General features: G+C 43.2%; 1 protein-coding gene across 2 annotated transcripts in view; it reads right to left on the reverse strand.

Annotated features, from left to right (window-relative positions):
* VSTM4 (V-set and transmembrane domain containing 4) overlaps window positions 1–15,876 on the reverse strand; it is a 90,319-nt gene that overhangs the window by 33,565 nt on the left and 40,878 nt on the right. The window contains exons 5-6 of one of the 2 annotated variants that reach the window (XM_082601170.1): window positions 15,715–15,748; window positions 11,189–15,433 (exon numbers count right to left, since the gene is read on the reverse strand). In XM_082601170.1, coding sequence (XP_082457296.1) covers window positions 15,286–15,433; window positions 15,715–15,748 — 182 coding nt within the window. In that variant the 3' untranslated portion in view covers window positions 11,189–15,285. Of the gene's footprint in view, window positions 1–11,188; window positions 15,434–15,714; window positions 15,749–15,876 lie in introns of those variants that run through there. The other variant, XM_082601169.1, reaches the window with a different exon arrangement.

Below are 15,876 nucleotides of genomic sequence, written 5' to 3' on the forward strand. Positions count from 1 at the left end.
CTGACTAGAGAGGTGATACAGGGCAAGTCACTCACTTCCCTGGGCCGCATCCCCCAACCTGTAAGATGGGAAGATGTACCCTTGCTATCTATCTCACAGGGTTATAGTTAGGGTTAGATAAGAAAGCTCAGCCTAAATTAGATGGGGCATGAAATGGCTAAACAGCATGGATCCTAATCTCCAGCATGTAGATGCAGTAGGGGGGTAGGGGCATGTCATGGTGTTACCCAGGGAAAACAATTCTGCTACTTGGGTATCTCATGATGCCATGTCTTGGCCCTGAGGGGAAGCACAAACTTCAACTTAAACTTTGATCTGAAAATCTTTCTGCCGAGGGAGCACAGTGCACCCTCCTAGAGCCACAGACGTACCAGTGCTGTACAAGTGCCAAGTAGGACAGAGCAGGCGAGCAGGGCGTAGAGAAAGGCTGAACCCCTGAGGAATGGGTGGCCACTCCAGGACACTAGGTAAAGCAGGCAACCTGGATTTTACCAGGCACTGAACAAATTGTGAGCAATCATATTTTGCAGAAGCCAAAGTTAGTAAGAGCTATGTCTGTCTACCCTATGCAAAGCACTGTGAAAAGTGCCTGACATCCATAATCTCTGACCCGCCCAGATGGGAAAATTAAGCCTCGGAGAGGTCCAGGCAGGAGATCTGGGATCTGATCCGGGTGGACCTGCCTCCTTGGCCCTGAAGCAAGGACTCTGAGCCCAGCCCAGACAACAGAGAACAAGAGAACTAGGGCAGGAAGAAGGTCAATCAAGCCAGATCCACAATGGCTGCTCTAGGCTTAAACCAGCTCCCCAAAAAGGTACCGGAAGGCGATATCAGCATTCCACTGCACTTTCAGTCTATAATAAATCCAGGACTGTTACAGCTGCTCAAAGCCCTGCCCTGGTGGGAGGAAGAGGGGCCAGCCCGAGTGCTAGGGTCCTGGAGGCAGGAGCAGTGACTGGTGCCCAAGACCAAGGGCCATCCTGGCCCAAGACTGGGTAGAGAAGGAGGGGAACACATGCCTGTCCCTGGGATTGTCTGAAATAAACAATATCAGCTGCCCAAAGGGAGGTGGGTGTGGGTAGGCCCGCCATGTGGAAATTCTTTGCCTCTACAACTAAGTGTGTCTGGGAGCAGAAAAAAAAAAAAAGTATAAACTGAGATGAACCCACCAAGGAACATTTTTAAAATGAAGAGCCAGGCACACCTTGCTTTCATAAGTGAATGTAAGCTCAAAGCGCCCTCATACTGAACCACAGCGCCTGTGCGTAAGGAGTGCCACCCCTCCATCAAATACCTGCCTCACTGGGATACACCAGAGGAGCAGTTAACTGTTCCCACCAAGGAGCATTCAGACACCCAACCTTCATCCCCCAGATGCCTGGTGTTTCCCTGGATCCAGGACAAGCTTTGTGCCTCCACATATGAACTACGCCCCCTTGGGGTCTGTTCAATCCCGTTTCCGGCTGAATGAGCAGAGTAGCCTCATTCTGGCATAAAGCTGTCCATCACATACTGCAGAGGGTTTCAGTGTGGCCTGAACTGGGATGGCTGGGATGCCAAGTGTGGTCTGTCAGGCAAAAGATCCCGACCCAGAAAGCCCTCCGCGAGCAGGGCTGAGGAAGATGTGCCAACCTGGCCCTGCCAGCATCCTTCTGGGCCTGCCCTCCCTGAACCCTTCCCGCTCCCACACCAGCTTTGAAAGTGTTTCCGTTGATCCATTTTACCTTCCGGAGTGTCCACGTGCTTCCTTTCCTCCATCCTGCACACCTCAGTTCAGACCGTGAGAACTCACCAGGACCCCCAGAGGGCTTCCTCAGTCCCTCTCCGAGCAGCTCCAGGCTGCCTTTCTGAGACTGCCCGCGACACACTCGTCACCCTATAACCTTGTGCCCTGCAATGTCAAGTGTGGAATCTTGCAGGAGGAACGCAGGTCTCAACAACTATGTTAGCATCTCACTGTCATTTACAATGACAGGTCCCCCGCCCAAGGTAGCTGCCGTTGATAAAGGCCAAGGACTAGTGCAAATAGGGCGAGTTTCCTGACATCTCGCTCTAGGCTTTTGAAAGTGCTCCACGGGCTTTCCTTGCCACACAAGGTCAATTGACAGCACATGCCAAGGAGCTGCGTACAAGTTACAGAACTTAACTTTCGAGGCAGACGAATGGTGCCTCCCTTGAGATGACTCTTTCTCATAAATGAGTAATACACGTCAAGCACGTAGAACTGCATCTGGTACGTTGTGTCACCTATTACTATCTTACCAGCATTATGATCATCATTATTATGGAATCTGCTCTCTGAGTCCTTGAATAGGGACTGGACGGACATGCCAGGGTTCTCAGAAACCTGTGCCAGAGTGGGAGCACCCAGAAAGGACCTGCAGACCCCGGGGGTCCTGATGCACTACTTTCTGCAGCTTTCATCCTATGTATGACATTTTTGCATGCATTTTGTGAAGAGCACCAGGATAAAAGCTGCTCCTTCGTGAGGCAGTTGCCAAGGCACCTCCCTGTCCACAGCCTCCCCATGGCCTTTCATCATAAATGGTTTACATCCCCTCAGAGGTTCTGCTGGGCCTCACCATGAGAGCTCATCCTTTGTGGTCCCTGCCTGTTTCACAGAGTCTGCACAAAGGCTTGGAGGTGGTTTAGTTTGTAAGTTTGAAATCTCTGAACACTAACTGGTAAGGTCAGGAGGTGCTTCCTTAATATTGGGTGGGCCAAAAAGTGCCTTCAGTTTTGTAAGTAAAAATAAAAGACACATTTTTCATTTTCACCAAGAACTTTATTGAAAAACGTATTCACCCTTTTGTTCCACTATCTTCTGCCATTTGTCAGGCAACTTCATAATTCCATCTTCCCAAAACTTTTTTTTTCTTAACATCCTTATTGGAGTATAATTGCTTTACAGTGTTGTGTTAGTTTCTGCTGTATAACAGAGTGAATCAGCTGTACGTATACATGTATCCCCATATCCCCTCCCTCTTGTGCGTCCCTCCCACCCTCCCTATCCCACCCCTCTAGGTGGTCACAAAGCACTGAGCTGATCTCCCTGTGCTATGTGGCTGCTTCCCACTAGCTATCTATTTTACATTTGGTAGTATATATTAGTCCATGCCACTCTCTCACTTCATCCCAGCTTACCCTTCCCCCTCCCCGGGTCCTCAAGTCCATTCTCTACATCTGCATCTTTATTCCTGTCCTGCCCCTAGGTTCATCAGAACCTTTTTTTTTTTTTTTTAGATTCCATATATATATGCGTTAGCATACAGTATTTGTTTTTCTCTTTCTGACTTACTTCACTCTGTATGACAGATTCTAGGTCCATCCACCTCACTACAAATAACTCAATTTCATTTCTTTTTATGGCTGAGTAATACTCCATTGTATATATGTGCCACATCTTCTTTATCCATTCATCTGTCGATGGACACTTAGGTTGCTTCCATATCCTGGCTATTGTAAATAGTGCTGCAATGAACACTGTGGTACATGTATCTTTTTGAATTATGGTTTTCTCAAAACTTTTTATCTTCCTGAGCAAAAAACTGTTTCAGGTGCCTTTTATAGTCTTCCTGGGAATTGAAATTTTTTCCATTATGATAATTTTGTAAAGACCAAAATAAATGGAAATCCGAAGGTGCAATGTCTGGTGAATACAGCAGATGAATCAGAACTTCCCAGTCAAGCTGTAACAGTTTTTGCCTGGTCACCAAAGAAACATGCAGTCTTGCGTTATCCTGATGGAAGATTATGCGTTTTCTGTTGACTAATTCTGGTTGCTTTTCGTCGAGTGCTGCTCTCAGTTGGTCTAACTGGGAGCAGTACTTCTTGTGATTAATCGTTTGGTTTTCCGGAAGGAGCTCATAATAGAGGACTCCCTTCCAATCCCACCATATACACAACATCACCTTCTTTGGATGAAGACCGGCCTTTGGTGTGGTTGGTGGTGGTTCATTTCCCTTGCCCCATGATCTCATCGGTTCCACATTGTACAGCATCCACTTTTCATTGCCTGTTACAATTTGTTTTAAAAACAGAACGTTTTCATTATGTTTCAGTGGAGAATCGAATGCGGAAATATGGTCAAGAAGGTTTTTTTCCCTTAACTTACGTGGAACCCAAACATCAAAGCGATTCACATAACCAAGCTGGTGTAAATGATTTTCAACCCTTGATTTGGATATTTTGAGCACGTTGGCTGTCTCCCATGTGGTATAATGTTGATTGTTCTTAATTATTGTTTCGATTTGATTGCTATCAACTTCAGCTGGTCTACCTGACTGTGGAGCATCGTCCAGTGAGAAATCTCCAGCACGAAACTTCACAAACCACTTTTGACATGTTCGATCAGTCACAGCACCTTCTCCATACACTGCACAAATCTTTTTGTGCATTTTGGTTGCATTTTTACCTTCCTTGAAATAATAAAGCATAATATGCCGAAAATGTTGCTTTTTTTCTTCCAACTTCAATATTAAAAAGGCTACACAAAAATCCACCAATTTTGATATCTTTTTTTAAATGCATGCTGATATGACAGCTGTCACATACGATCTAACAAAATTGTTTCGAATGAAGTTAAAGACAACTAAGTGCTACTAGAGCCATCTTACGGAAAAAACTGAACGAACCTTTTGGGCCACCCAAAATTTAGCAGTTCTGTGTAGTGTTGGTCTTGGGTCATAAGAATAAAAGCAAGGAGAGGTCGCTGGGGTTACCTGCCCAGCATCCACTCCCTGCCGCCTAGGGCTAAAGACACATGTTTGGGTGGCACTGACCCCCACCCCCTGCTCGGCAAAGTTTTATCCTCTGGCCTTAGTGCTTGGTTCAGGTTGGTCCCATAACAGTGAGTTCAGTTGTGTTTGCTCATTAGGAAGCAAGATGACTCCTTCATGAGGCCAGGGGTGAAAGCACGTGCTGCCACCGTTCCCTTCCCAAGGGGAGCTGGCCTGGCCTGAGGACACATCAAAGCCTGGAGGCAGCACTGCCCAGAGAAGGGCTGGGAGCAGAAGCCACTGCCCTAAGGACCCTGTGCCCCCGGAGCAAAGCCCACCTACTGCAGCATCCCCGGTCAGGTGAGCCAGCCAAGTCCCTTCCTGGGTAAGACCATCTGAGCTGGCTTTTCTGTTACCTTGAATCAAAAGGTCCGTAAATAGTACAGAGGGCTAGCTCTTCATCTAAGAGTTGGCAGTTTTATTCATGTTCTTAATCTGGGGAGATTAATTTGTACCTTGCAGGGTTTTTATGAGGATTAGAAGTAAATCCCATAAAGTGTTCAGCTGCAGAGGTACACGGGCACTCCGTGAGTAATTATGAGGAATTAGTCCACAGCCGGTATTATCTCACTGAATCCTCACAACGACCCTGAGCCATAGGGACAAAGGCAGGTTTGTGCCCATTTTGTGGAGGGTGAAATATTCCCAGAGAAGCTGAGTGACTGGTCCAACATCACCAAGCTGCTGAGTGGCACAGCTCAAACTGACACTAAAACCAGGTGGATGTTTGTCACGTTATTCCAAGAATAACAACCAGGTCCCATTGCACAGGCCTGTCCTCCTCATGCCTGCCTCTGCCTAGGGCTCTGGAAGGAGGGAGCTGAGCCTGAGCCCTGGGGTGGGGTGAGGACAAGACTGCACAGAAATGATGTCAGGGATGCAGGAGGAAGGTCAGGAGACACACACCCAAGTCTGCCATCCCTGCCTTCACCCCCTTGCTTGCTCAGCTGAATGTGGACAGAGGCTCAGACACCCACAAATCGATGCCTATGACCAGAGGGATGCACTTTTCAAAGTCAAGGGATGCAGGGAAGCTGCAGCCATCCCCAGCATCGATAGCCAAACCCTTCCCGCTTCTCCTTCCATTGCCCTAACATTTCTGCAGCATCTACTTCTTGTTCATTTGTGTGAATGCCAACACCAAAGCTCTCACAGTCAGATCCAAGCTTCCCAGCACACCTATGCTAATGTGTGAGCCCTGGAGCCAGGTGGTCTGGGCTGGCAGCCCTCACTGTTCTTCCTCTCACTGGCCAGGAGACCTTACCAACATCGACACTTTTTGTATTGGTTTCTCATCTGTAGCATGGAGATAATCACAGCACCCACTCATGGGGCTGTTGTGAGGCGGGAAGAAGATGGTGTGTGTCCCATGCTTAGCACTGTGCCAGGGCACGGCATTTAATAACAGTGTGGCTCCATTATTGTTATTACTATGATGACTACCATCCCCTGGCATCTGGCCCTGCCACCAACTCCAGCCTCACCTCCCTGCTGCTCTGCCCTGAATCTCCAGGGTTCCTCACCTCCATGGACTAAGTCCCTTCATCCGCTGTGCTTTTCTCTCCCCAGTTCTGGGTGCTGCCCTCCCCCAACCCTCTTCTCCTGTAATGCGCTAACTCACCCTTCAAGACTTGGCCCAGATTTCACCCCCAGGAAGCCTTCCCTATCACCCAAAGACCCCTGGGACAGAGTTAGGAGCACCTCCTCTGGGTGTCCGTGACAGCTCCGTGGGCATCCCATGGGTGCTGCCACGGTCTTGTTTCTCTGGGTCTCCCACTAGAGGCAGACCTCAGGGCATGGGCTGTGTGTTATTTCATCCTTGTTCTATGGGCCTTACAAGCTTACAGAAGAATCAATCGTAAGTATTGACTGAATAATAACAGAACCATTTGCATAGAACTCACCATTTACCTGTTGGAAGCACTTTATACAGACTAACTCATGAAATCCTCCCAACACACTATATGCTAGGACAATTATTGTATCAGAGAGGTTTTATCAGAGAGGTTGAAAAATTAGCTAAAGGCACACAGCAATCAGTGGCAGAGCCCAGATGTGAACTGAGGCAGCCTGGCCACAGAATCTTTAACCATCACAGCAGATTGCCTTTCACAGAAGGAATAAATGTTTTATAACACTGCTACTATTCAGTATTATACAAATGAAGCAAGTAGTTACATATCTTAGTTTTGAGCATATATCTTCATATTCTCTTTGAAATCACATCTCTGCCTTCACTCTAAATCCTGAACAAATCACTTATTAAATCCCATACTTCGACTGTGGGAGTATGTTTAAAAATCTCTGATGGTTCAGAAAAGACTGAAAAATGCTTTAAACTAAGCTCACAAAGTACAGTAAAACTGTGCCTGTAATCTATCCAACATGTGAATAGTCTATGGCCCTGACTCTTTATCCTTGAGAAAGCGTATGCACCAGAAAACATGAAGAAAGTTTACACAACTTCAGCTGTAACTGCATCAGCACAGGTGACACAATGTCCATTTTAATTTCTCCCATCTGCAAAAATTTATTATCTCAAACCCATAAGAAGAGGTCAAGCAAAAGGTCAGGAAACGTACTGGCTGGGAATCGCCTTTTAGGTGCCCCCGTCCACCCTCTTGACAATTTTCTTGAACTTGAAGAAAGGCACCTGAGTGCACTGAGGAGGTATCATGGTATGAAAACACGTTATAACTCTATGAAATTGGTGGCATTTCAACTAAAATCTGATTTTCCAGGACTCTGGGGTACAGTTTCATACCTACCAGTTGAGCTGCTCTCAGGGCTGCTTTCCCCAGGGAGGGAACGCTTAAAATCTTGCAGAATCCTGAGCAGCTCGCTAAGGCCTGGATCTCTGCTGCGGAAGAGAGCACTCTGCCATCAGAAAGGAACTGTCCCCAGCCCCACAGGTCAAGGCCGCCCCTCCCAGGATATGGCAACTTCCAACTTCAAGGGTGACACACATTCGAGATGAGACTTGTTTTCCTTCTGTTTGAGCTTCTCTCAGTAAGTCATGGAAGTCCCTAGAGTCCCCAGGTTCTGCCCTAGTCACTAGGCAAGGTCCCTGTCTCAGTGACCACAGCCTCAGCGCCAGCATGTGGCCTCTTCCTGAGAGTCCCTCCCCTGCCTGAGGGTTTCTGTTCCTGGCATCTTGCCCTGGTCTTGTGCTCTCTGCCCATTCTCCCTTAGGAGGAAGTGGTCAGAGGACAGAGAAGGACATTTGTTCCGATCACAGATTGAGACTCCAGGGCCCGGCTGCCCACTGCCATAGCACAGATGAAGGAGCTGGGATCCGGGAGCCCTCTGGCACAACAGGGACGGAACAAAAAAATGCCTGGGCTGCAGAGGCAGAGAACAATTCGGGTCAAGGCCAGTTAAAATGGCAAGGATTGACCAGTTCACAAGTGAGGCCCTGTCGCAGGGAATGGGCTGCACTAGGTCAAATCAGCATGAGGTTCTAATAGAAAGATGAATGCAAGTCAGAAGGGCACCCGCTACCAGGTTCATGGGGGCAGGCCTGGCCCCTGCAGGGTCCTGGGGTGCAGTGGACTAGAAGAGGCAGGCTTTTCCAGAGGCAGATCTGTGGGCTGGCCCGACAGGAGATACGCCAACAGGGAGCGCTCAACTCAGGCGCCCAACCAGTTTCACTGACAGCACCAGCGGGTAGAGGGGGCAGCATTTAAGCAGGACTCTGTGGTCATCTCTGACCTCTGGCAGGCATCGCAGGGCTGGGGGAGACCAAACTCTAATGCCCACCAGGCTGGGGTGACATCTCCGCTGTACTTCCAGCCTCAGCACCAGCTCTGAATAGGGGCAGCTGAAGGGGAAGGCCAGGGAATGGAAGGAAGTGGATCCCAAATTCCCACACTGCTTGCTAAGAATGTAAGGCCAGATGCTAGATCACAGTATGCAAATCCTGAGAAACACTGGCAGGCTGGTCCCTCCACAGCCTCTGATCACCTGAGCCATAACCTTCCCCCACGCCTGAAATGTGGGTCCTTGGAGCCTTTTCGGGGCATATGCTTTAAAAAAGAAACAAATAGCTTTATTGAAGCATAATTTAATCCCCATAAAATTCACTGATCATAAGTGTACAATTCAATAATTTTAGTAGATTCATAAAGTTATACTATCATCACCGCAATACAGTTTTAGAACATCTCTATCACCCCCCAAAACTATAAATAAATAGTTATTTATAGTTAATCCCTATTCCCACCCTCAGCCCTAAGCAACTACTAATCTACTTTCTGACTCTATAAATCTCCCTTTTCAGGACAGTTCAAATAAGTGGAATCATACAATACGTAATTTTTTGCATCTGGCTTAGCTGACTTAGTACAACGTTTTTTGAGGTTCACCGCTGTGGTAGCATAGATCAGCAGTTTCTTACTTTTTATTATCAAATCGTATTTCAGTGAATGAATTACTAAATTTTGTTTATCCATTCACCAGTTGATGGATATATTTAGATTGTTTCCAGCTTCTGGTGATTATGAATAAAGCAGCTATGAAAAGCTGCATGCATGGATTTGTGTGGACATATGTTTTCATTCTCCTGGGTAGATTCCTACCAGTGAAATTACTGGGTCATATGGTTAAGTTTATGTTTAACGTTTTAAGAAATCACCAAACCATTTCTCCAAAATAGCTACACCATTTTACATTCCCACCAGCAATGTACAGGGTTCCAGTTTCACCACAACATGGCCAACACTTGACATTTTCTATCTTTTTTATGATAGCCATTGTAGTGGGTGTTTAGTGGCACCACGTTGTGGTTTTATTCACACTTCTCTAATGACTAATCATATTGAACATATTTTCATGAACTTGCAAGCCATTTATGTATCTTCTTTAGGGAAATATCTATTCAAGTCTTTTTTGTTCATTTTTTTAAATTGAGATATAGTTGCTGTACAATATTATGCAAGTTTCAGGTGTACAACATAGTGATTCACAATTTTTTTTTTTTTTTTTTTTTTTGCAGTACACGAGCCGCTCACTGTAGTGGCCTCTCCCGTTGCGGAGCACAGGCTCCGGACGTGCAGGCTTAGCAGCCATGGCTCACGGGCCTAGCCGCTCCATGGCATGTGGGATCTTCCTGGACCGGGGCACGAACCCGTGTCCCCTGCATCGGCAGGCGGACTCTCAACCACTGCGCCACCAGGGAAGCCCGATTCACAATTTTTTAAGGTTATACTCCATTTATAGTTATTATAAAATACTGGCTATATTCCCTGTGTTGCACCATATATCCTTGTACCTTATTTATTTTATACATAGCAATTTGTACCTCTTAATCCCCTTCCCTCTCCCCACTGGTAACTACCAGTTTGTTCTCTATATCTGTGAGTCAGTTCCTTTTTTATTATATTTACTGGTTTTTTAGATTCCACGTATAAGTGATATCACACAGTATTTGTCTTTCTGTCTGGCTTGTTTCACTTAGCATAATACCCTCCAAGTCCATCCATGTTGCTGCAAATGGCAAAATTTCATTCTTTTTTATGGCTGAGTAGTATTCCATTGTATATATATACCACATCTTCTTTATCCACTCATCTGTTGATGGACACTTAGGTTGCTTCCATATCTTGGCAATCATAAATAGTGCTCTTATGAACATAGGAGTGCACGTATCTTTTCAAATTAGTGTTTTTGTTTTTTTTCAAATATATACCCAGGAGTGGAATTACTGGGTCATGTGGTAGTTCTATTTTTAGTTTTTTGAGAAACCTCCACACTGTTTTCCACAGTGGCTATACCAACTTACCTCCCCACCAACAGTGTATGAGGGTTCCCTTCTCTCTACATCCTTGCCAACATTTGTTATTTGTGTTATTTTTGATTCTAGCCATTCTGACAGGTATGAGATGATATCTCACTGTGGTTTAATTTGCATTTCTCTGATGATTAATGATGCTGAGCATATTTTCATGTGCCTGTTGGCCATCTGTATGTTTTCTTTATCCATTTTTAATTGTGTTATTTATCATGTTATTATTGAGTTGTAAGTGTTCTTTATATATTTTGTCCTAGCATCATTTGTTGAAAAGACTACGCTTTCTCAACTTTTTGGAAAGACTTTGTGAGAGGTTGGTATTCTTATTTGCCTTTAATACTTGGTATGCTTCACCAGTAAATCAAGGTGGGCTTAGGCTTTTCATGGCTGGAAAGTTTTTAGTTAACAATTTAACTTCTGGACTTATTATAGGTTTATTCAGACTATAGCTTTCTTTTTAAATCAGTTTTGGAAATTTGTGTTTTTCTAGGAATTTTTCCATTTCATTTATGTTGTCTAATTTGTTAGAATATACCTGGATTATCAGGATTATAACCTTTTAATTTTTGTAGGGTTTGTAGTGATTCCTTTTTCCTTTCCTAATTTTGGTAATTGGTTATTTTCTCTCTTTTTTATTTTCATGGACAGTCTAACTTAAGGTTTGTCAAGTCCATTGATCTTTTCAAAGAACCAACTTTTGGTTTCATTGATACTTCTTTTTTTTTTTTTTTGTGATATGCGGGCCTCTCACTGTTGCGGCCTCTCCCGTTGCGGAGCCCAGGATCTGGAAGTGCAGGCACAGTGGCCATGGCTCATGGGCCCAGCAGCTCCGCGGCATGTGGGATCTTCCCGGTCCGGGGCACGAATCCTTGTCCCCTGCATCGGCAGGCGGACTCTCAACCACTGCGCCACCAGGGAAGCCCTCATTGATACTTCTTTATGTGTGTGTGTGTGTGTGTGTGTGTGTGTGTAAGTGTTTTCCATGCCATTGATTTCTGTTCTAATCTCTATTATAACCTTTCTTCTGCTTACTTTGGATTTCACTTACACTTCTTTTTTCTAGTCTCTTATGGTGAAAGCTTGTATTGATTTTAGACCCTTCTCCTTGTCTGATATAGGCATTTAAAGGCCATAAATTTTTCTCTAAGCACTACTTTAGCTGCATCCTATAGGTTTGATATGCTGTGTTTTCATTTTTATTTAATTCAAAATATTTTCTAATTTTTCTTTTGATTTCTTCTTTGACCCACATATTATTTTAAAGTATGTTGTTTGAAATTCAAAACATTTAGGAATTTCCCAGATTTCTTTCTGTCACTAATTTCTATTTAATTCTGTTGTGGTCAGAGAACAGACCTCATATGATTTCTTACATAAATAAAATACTAATTTTATAAAGATTTGCTTTATGGCCTAGCATACGGCCTATCCTGGAGAATGTGCCAAATAAACTTGAAAAGAATACATTATGCAGTCACTGGGTAAAGCATTCTTATTTGTCAGGTAAAACTGCTTCATCTTCTGTGTCCTGGTTGATTTTCTCTCTCAGTATTCTATCAATTATTGAGAGTGGAGCATTGAAATTTCCAGCTATTACTCTAGAATAATTGAAAATTTTCATCTTTTAATTTTCTGTTTTTGCTTCATGTATGTTGAGGCTCTGTTGTTTGGTCCATGCAATGTGTTAAATTATCCTGATATGTTGATCTTTTATAGTTAAAAAACTTCTTTCTTTGTCTCTAGTAATATTTCTTGTCTTAAAGTATGTCTTATTAACTTAGCTACCACCTCTCTTATTGTTACTACTTTCATGGTTTATCTTTTTCTATCCTTTGCGTGCCCTCCACTCTCCTCTGCACATGCATGTTGTCTCAGCCAGAGATATGCTTGACCCAACTGTGACCCAAACCTCAGGCTAGCAGAACCACTGGGCCTCCCTGCTCAGTACTGCTAAGACTGCCACTTCCACTGCCAACACTGCTGAACGTGGGCTTTGCACACTGCTCCAAGTCAAGTGAGCCCCCTTCTACCACAATAGAGAGGCTGATGGTCCTCCCAGCACTTCCTGCCTTAAAAGAATCTCCTCATCAGCCAAGCTGGGAGGGGAGAATATCAGGGCAGCCCAAGGCCAAAACTCCACAGGGTATCACTGTTCCTCTCAGCAGTTCAGCAGTTTTTCAAGTAGAAAAGCCTCTCAGGTTGATATATACCTCTGGTCTTTCCAAAGTGCTAAAATGGTTACTTCTGTCAATTTTGTTAAGATTTATAGTTGCTTTCTGGGGGAGAGGACTTGCTAATCCCCTCACTCAACCATACTCAGACATCTCTCCTGGGGACATAGACACATACATTTGCACTCACGAAGGCAGGGACTTCTGTCTCTTTACTTCACTACTGCCTCCCAAGCTCCTAGAACAGTACCTGGTAGACAGTAAGCTCTCGATAAAATAACTTTTCATTTTGATATGAGTAACAGGATTTCTGAGGATCCCAAACTCAATAGCAGGAACACAAAGCAGTCAAGTATAGGGATTGTTGGGACTGTAAACAGGATCCCCCAGAGATATCAAATACAATTTTTAATTGAAACTTTAACAGAGGTAATTGTACATTCACATACAGTCATAAGAAATAAAGCAGAGAGATCCTATGTACACGTTTCCCATTTTTTCCCAAAGGTTTCCTAAGAAACAGCTTTTTGTTTCATTGATTTTCTCTATCACATTGCTGTTTTCAATTTCATCAGTTCCTGCTTTGATCTTTATTATCTCCTTCCTTCTGTTTGCTTCAGGTTTATTTTGCTCTTTTCCTAATTTCCTGAGGTGAGACCTCAGAATGTTGATTGGAGGGCTTTCCTCTCTTCTAATGTAAGCGTTTAATACTATAAATTTCACTGTTAGCACAGCTTTAGCTGCATACCACATATTCTGTTATGTTTATTCTCATTTTTGGTCAATCCTATGTATTTTTTATTTCCTTCTAGACTCCCTCTTTGACCCATGGATTTTTTTTTAAGTGTGCTGTTTAATTTCCACATGGTTAGAGATTTTCTTGCTGTTGTTTTATTTCTGCTTTATGGTTTGATTCCACTGTAGCCAGAGAACACATTTTATATGATTTTAATTATTTTAAATTTGTTGGGATTTGTTTTATAACCCAGGATTTGGTCTAAGACAAACCATATCTTATGGTGAATGTTGCATGGGGGATGGAAAAAAAATGTGTTCTGCTGTTGGTGGTTGGAGTGTTTGATACATATCAATTTGGTCCTCTTGGGTGACTGTGTTGTTTAGATCTTCAAAATCCTTGCTAATCCTCTATCTAGTTTGTCTATCTACTGTTGAGAGGGGATGTTGAAGTTGCCAATTATCATTGTGGACTTATCTATTTCTTCTTTCAGTTTTTGCTTTAGGCATTTTGTGGTTCTGCTATTTGATATGTACACATTTAGGATCTTTGTCTTCCTGGTGGATTGACACTTTTATCATTATTTAATGTCCCTCTTTATCTCTAGTAAGTTTCTTTGCTCTGAAGTCTATTTTATCATGTATTAGTATGCCCACTCTTGAATTTTTTGGTAATGTTTGCATGGTATATCTTTTTCCATCCTTCTATTTCAATCTTCCTATGTCACTGTGTTTGAAATGAGTTCCTTGTAAAGAGCATATATTTAGGTCATTTTTTTTTAATCCACTCTGTCAGCCTCTGTCATCTGATGTATTTAAACCACTTACATTTAAGATAAATAGTATGTCAGCAATTAAGTCTGCCATTTTATTATTTGCTTTCTGTCTGTTTTCTGCGGTTCTCATCCCTCTGTTTCTTTATGTTACTTGAACATATTTTAGGATTCTATCTTTATTATTCTATATTGTTTTTGAATGTATTTTTCATAATTCTTTAATAATTGCTTTGAGCATTGCAATACACACACGTGACACCACAGCGCATTGGTAAAAATGTTCTATCACTTGAAGTAAAGTGTGGAAATCTCATTTCTATTTAGGTCACTTACCCTCCTCATTTTTACATATCATAATGCTCTTCTTGAGTATCAGATGGTTTTATAATTTTTGTTTCAATCATCAAATATTATTTTTTAAATTCATGAAGAAAAGAATAGTCTACTTATGCACCCAGATTTCTGCTCTTTCAATTCTTCCTTCTTCCTTCCTAATGCATCAAGATATTTCCTTTTATTTCAAGAATTTCTTTTAGCCATTCTTTTAAAGTAGGCCTGATAGTGAAACTAAAAATTCTTTTCGTTTCCCTTCATCTGAGAATGTCTTTATATCCCCTTCATTCCTAAAGGATAGTTTTGCTGAATATAGAATTTGTGGGTGACAGTTCTTTTCTTGCAGTATTTGAAAAATGGGCTGCTTCTTTCTGCCCTCCACGGATTCAGATGAAAAATGCACTGTCATTCAAATTTGCGTTTCCCTGTAGGTAATGCATTGTTTCTCTCTGATGCTTTTAACATATTTCTCTTTGCCTTTGTCTTTCATCATTTTCTTCTTACTACCTTTCAGAGTCCTCCTTTGTCTGTCTCTTATATTATTTCCAGAATTGATAGTTGTGCTTATTAGCAGGGAAGAGCAGAGAGAAATTGATCTAATCCATCCTGTCTGGACCAGAAGTCCCAAATTTTTAAATACTATGAGTTTGCAATATCTACCATAATTCCATAACTATTGTTACCTGTGAGGTGTGTCCCATCAGCTAAAAGGCTAGCATCTTAGCACATGTATCACTAATGGACGCATTCTGTAGAGTAGGACATAGGACAAGCAGGCGTTGGTGGAAGGGGATCAGGAGTGTTTGTGGCCAGAAGGCATCAAAGTGGTTCAGTCCACCTGCCAGCTCCTTCCTAAACAGGGGAACTGTCATTCAAGAGCAGGCGTCAAGCCTCCTCCAGCATTTATGTTGGGCCAGCATGAGCCACATGTTTGCTGGCCCCTCTCAGGGCAACAGTCAGAACATGAAATCTGGAAACATGCAAGTGCATGCAGAACACACATTTTAGGCCAATTTTTGAACTACTATGCAGATGTTAAGGTAAAGATATGAATTTAACCATTTCTTGGTAATATCAAAAGAAAGTAAAATAGCAAAGAGTTTTACTTGAAAACAAGAAGAAAATATTCCTACCTGTTCTGAGGGCATTTCACCAAATAGTGTCTCACTGTGAAAGGAAAAAGAAATAGAAGATGGTAAATAAATGCTACTTTAGATATATAATCTCCAGGAATTCCTAGGAAATGTAGGTGGCCAGGTATTGCCCAAATGTTGGCACAAACCACCTCTCAGGGC

Source organism: Mesoplodon mirus (genome assembly GCF_964341445.2).
Source record: "Mesoplodon mirus genome assembly, chromosome: 2".
Taxonomy (NCBI): Eukaryota; Metazoa; Chordata; class Mammalia; order Artiodactyla; family Ziphiidae; genus Mesoplodon; species Mesoplodon mirus.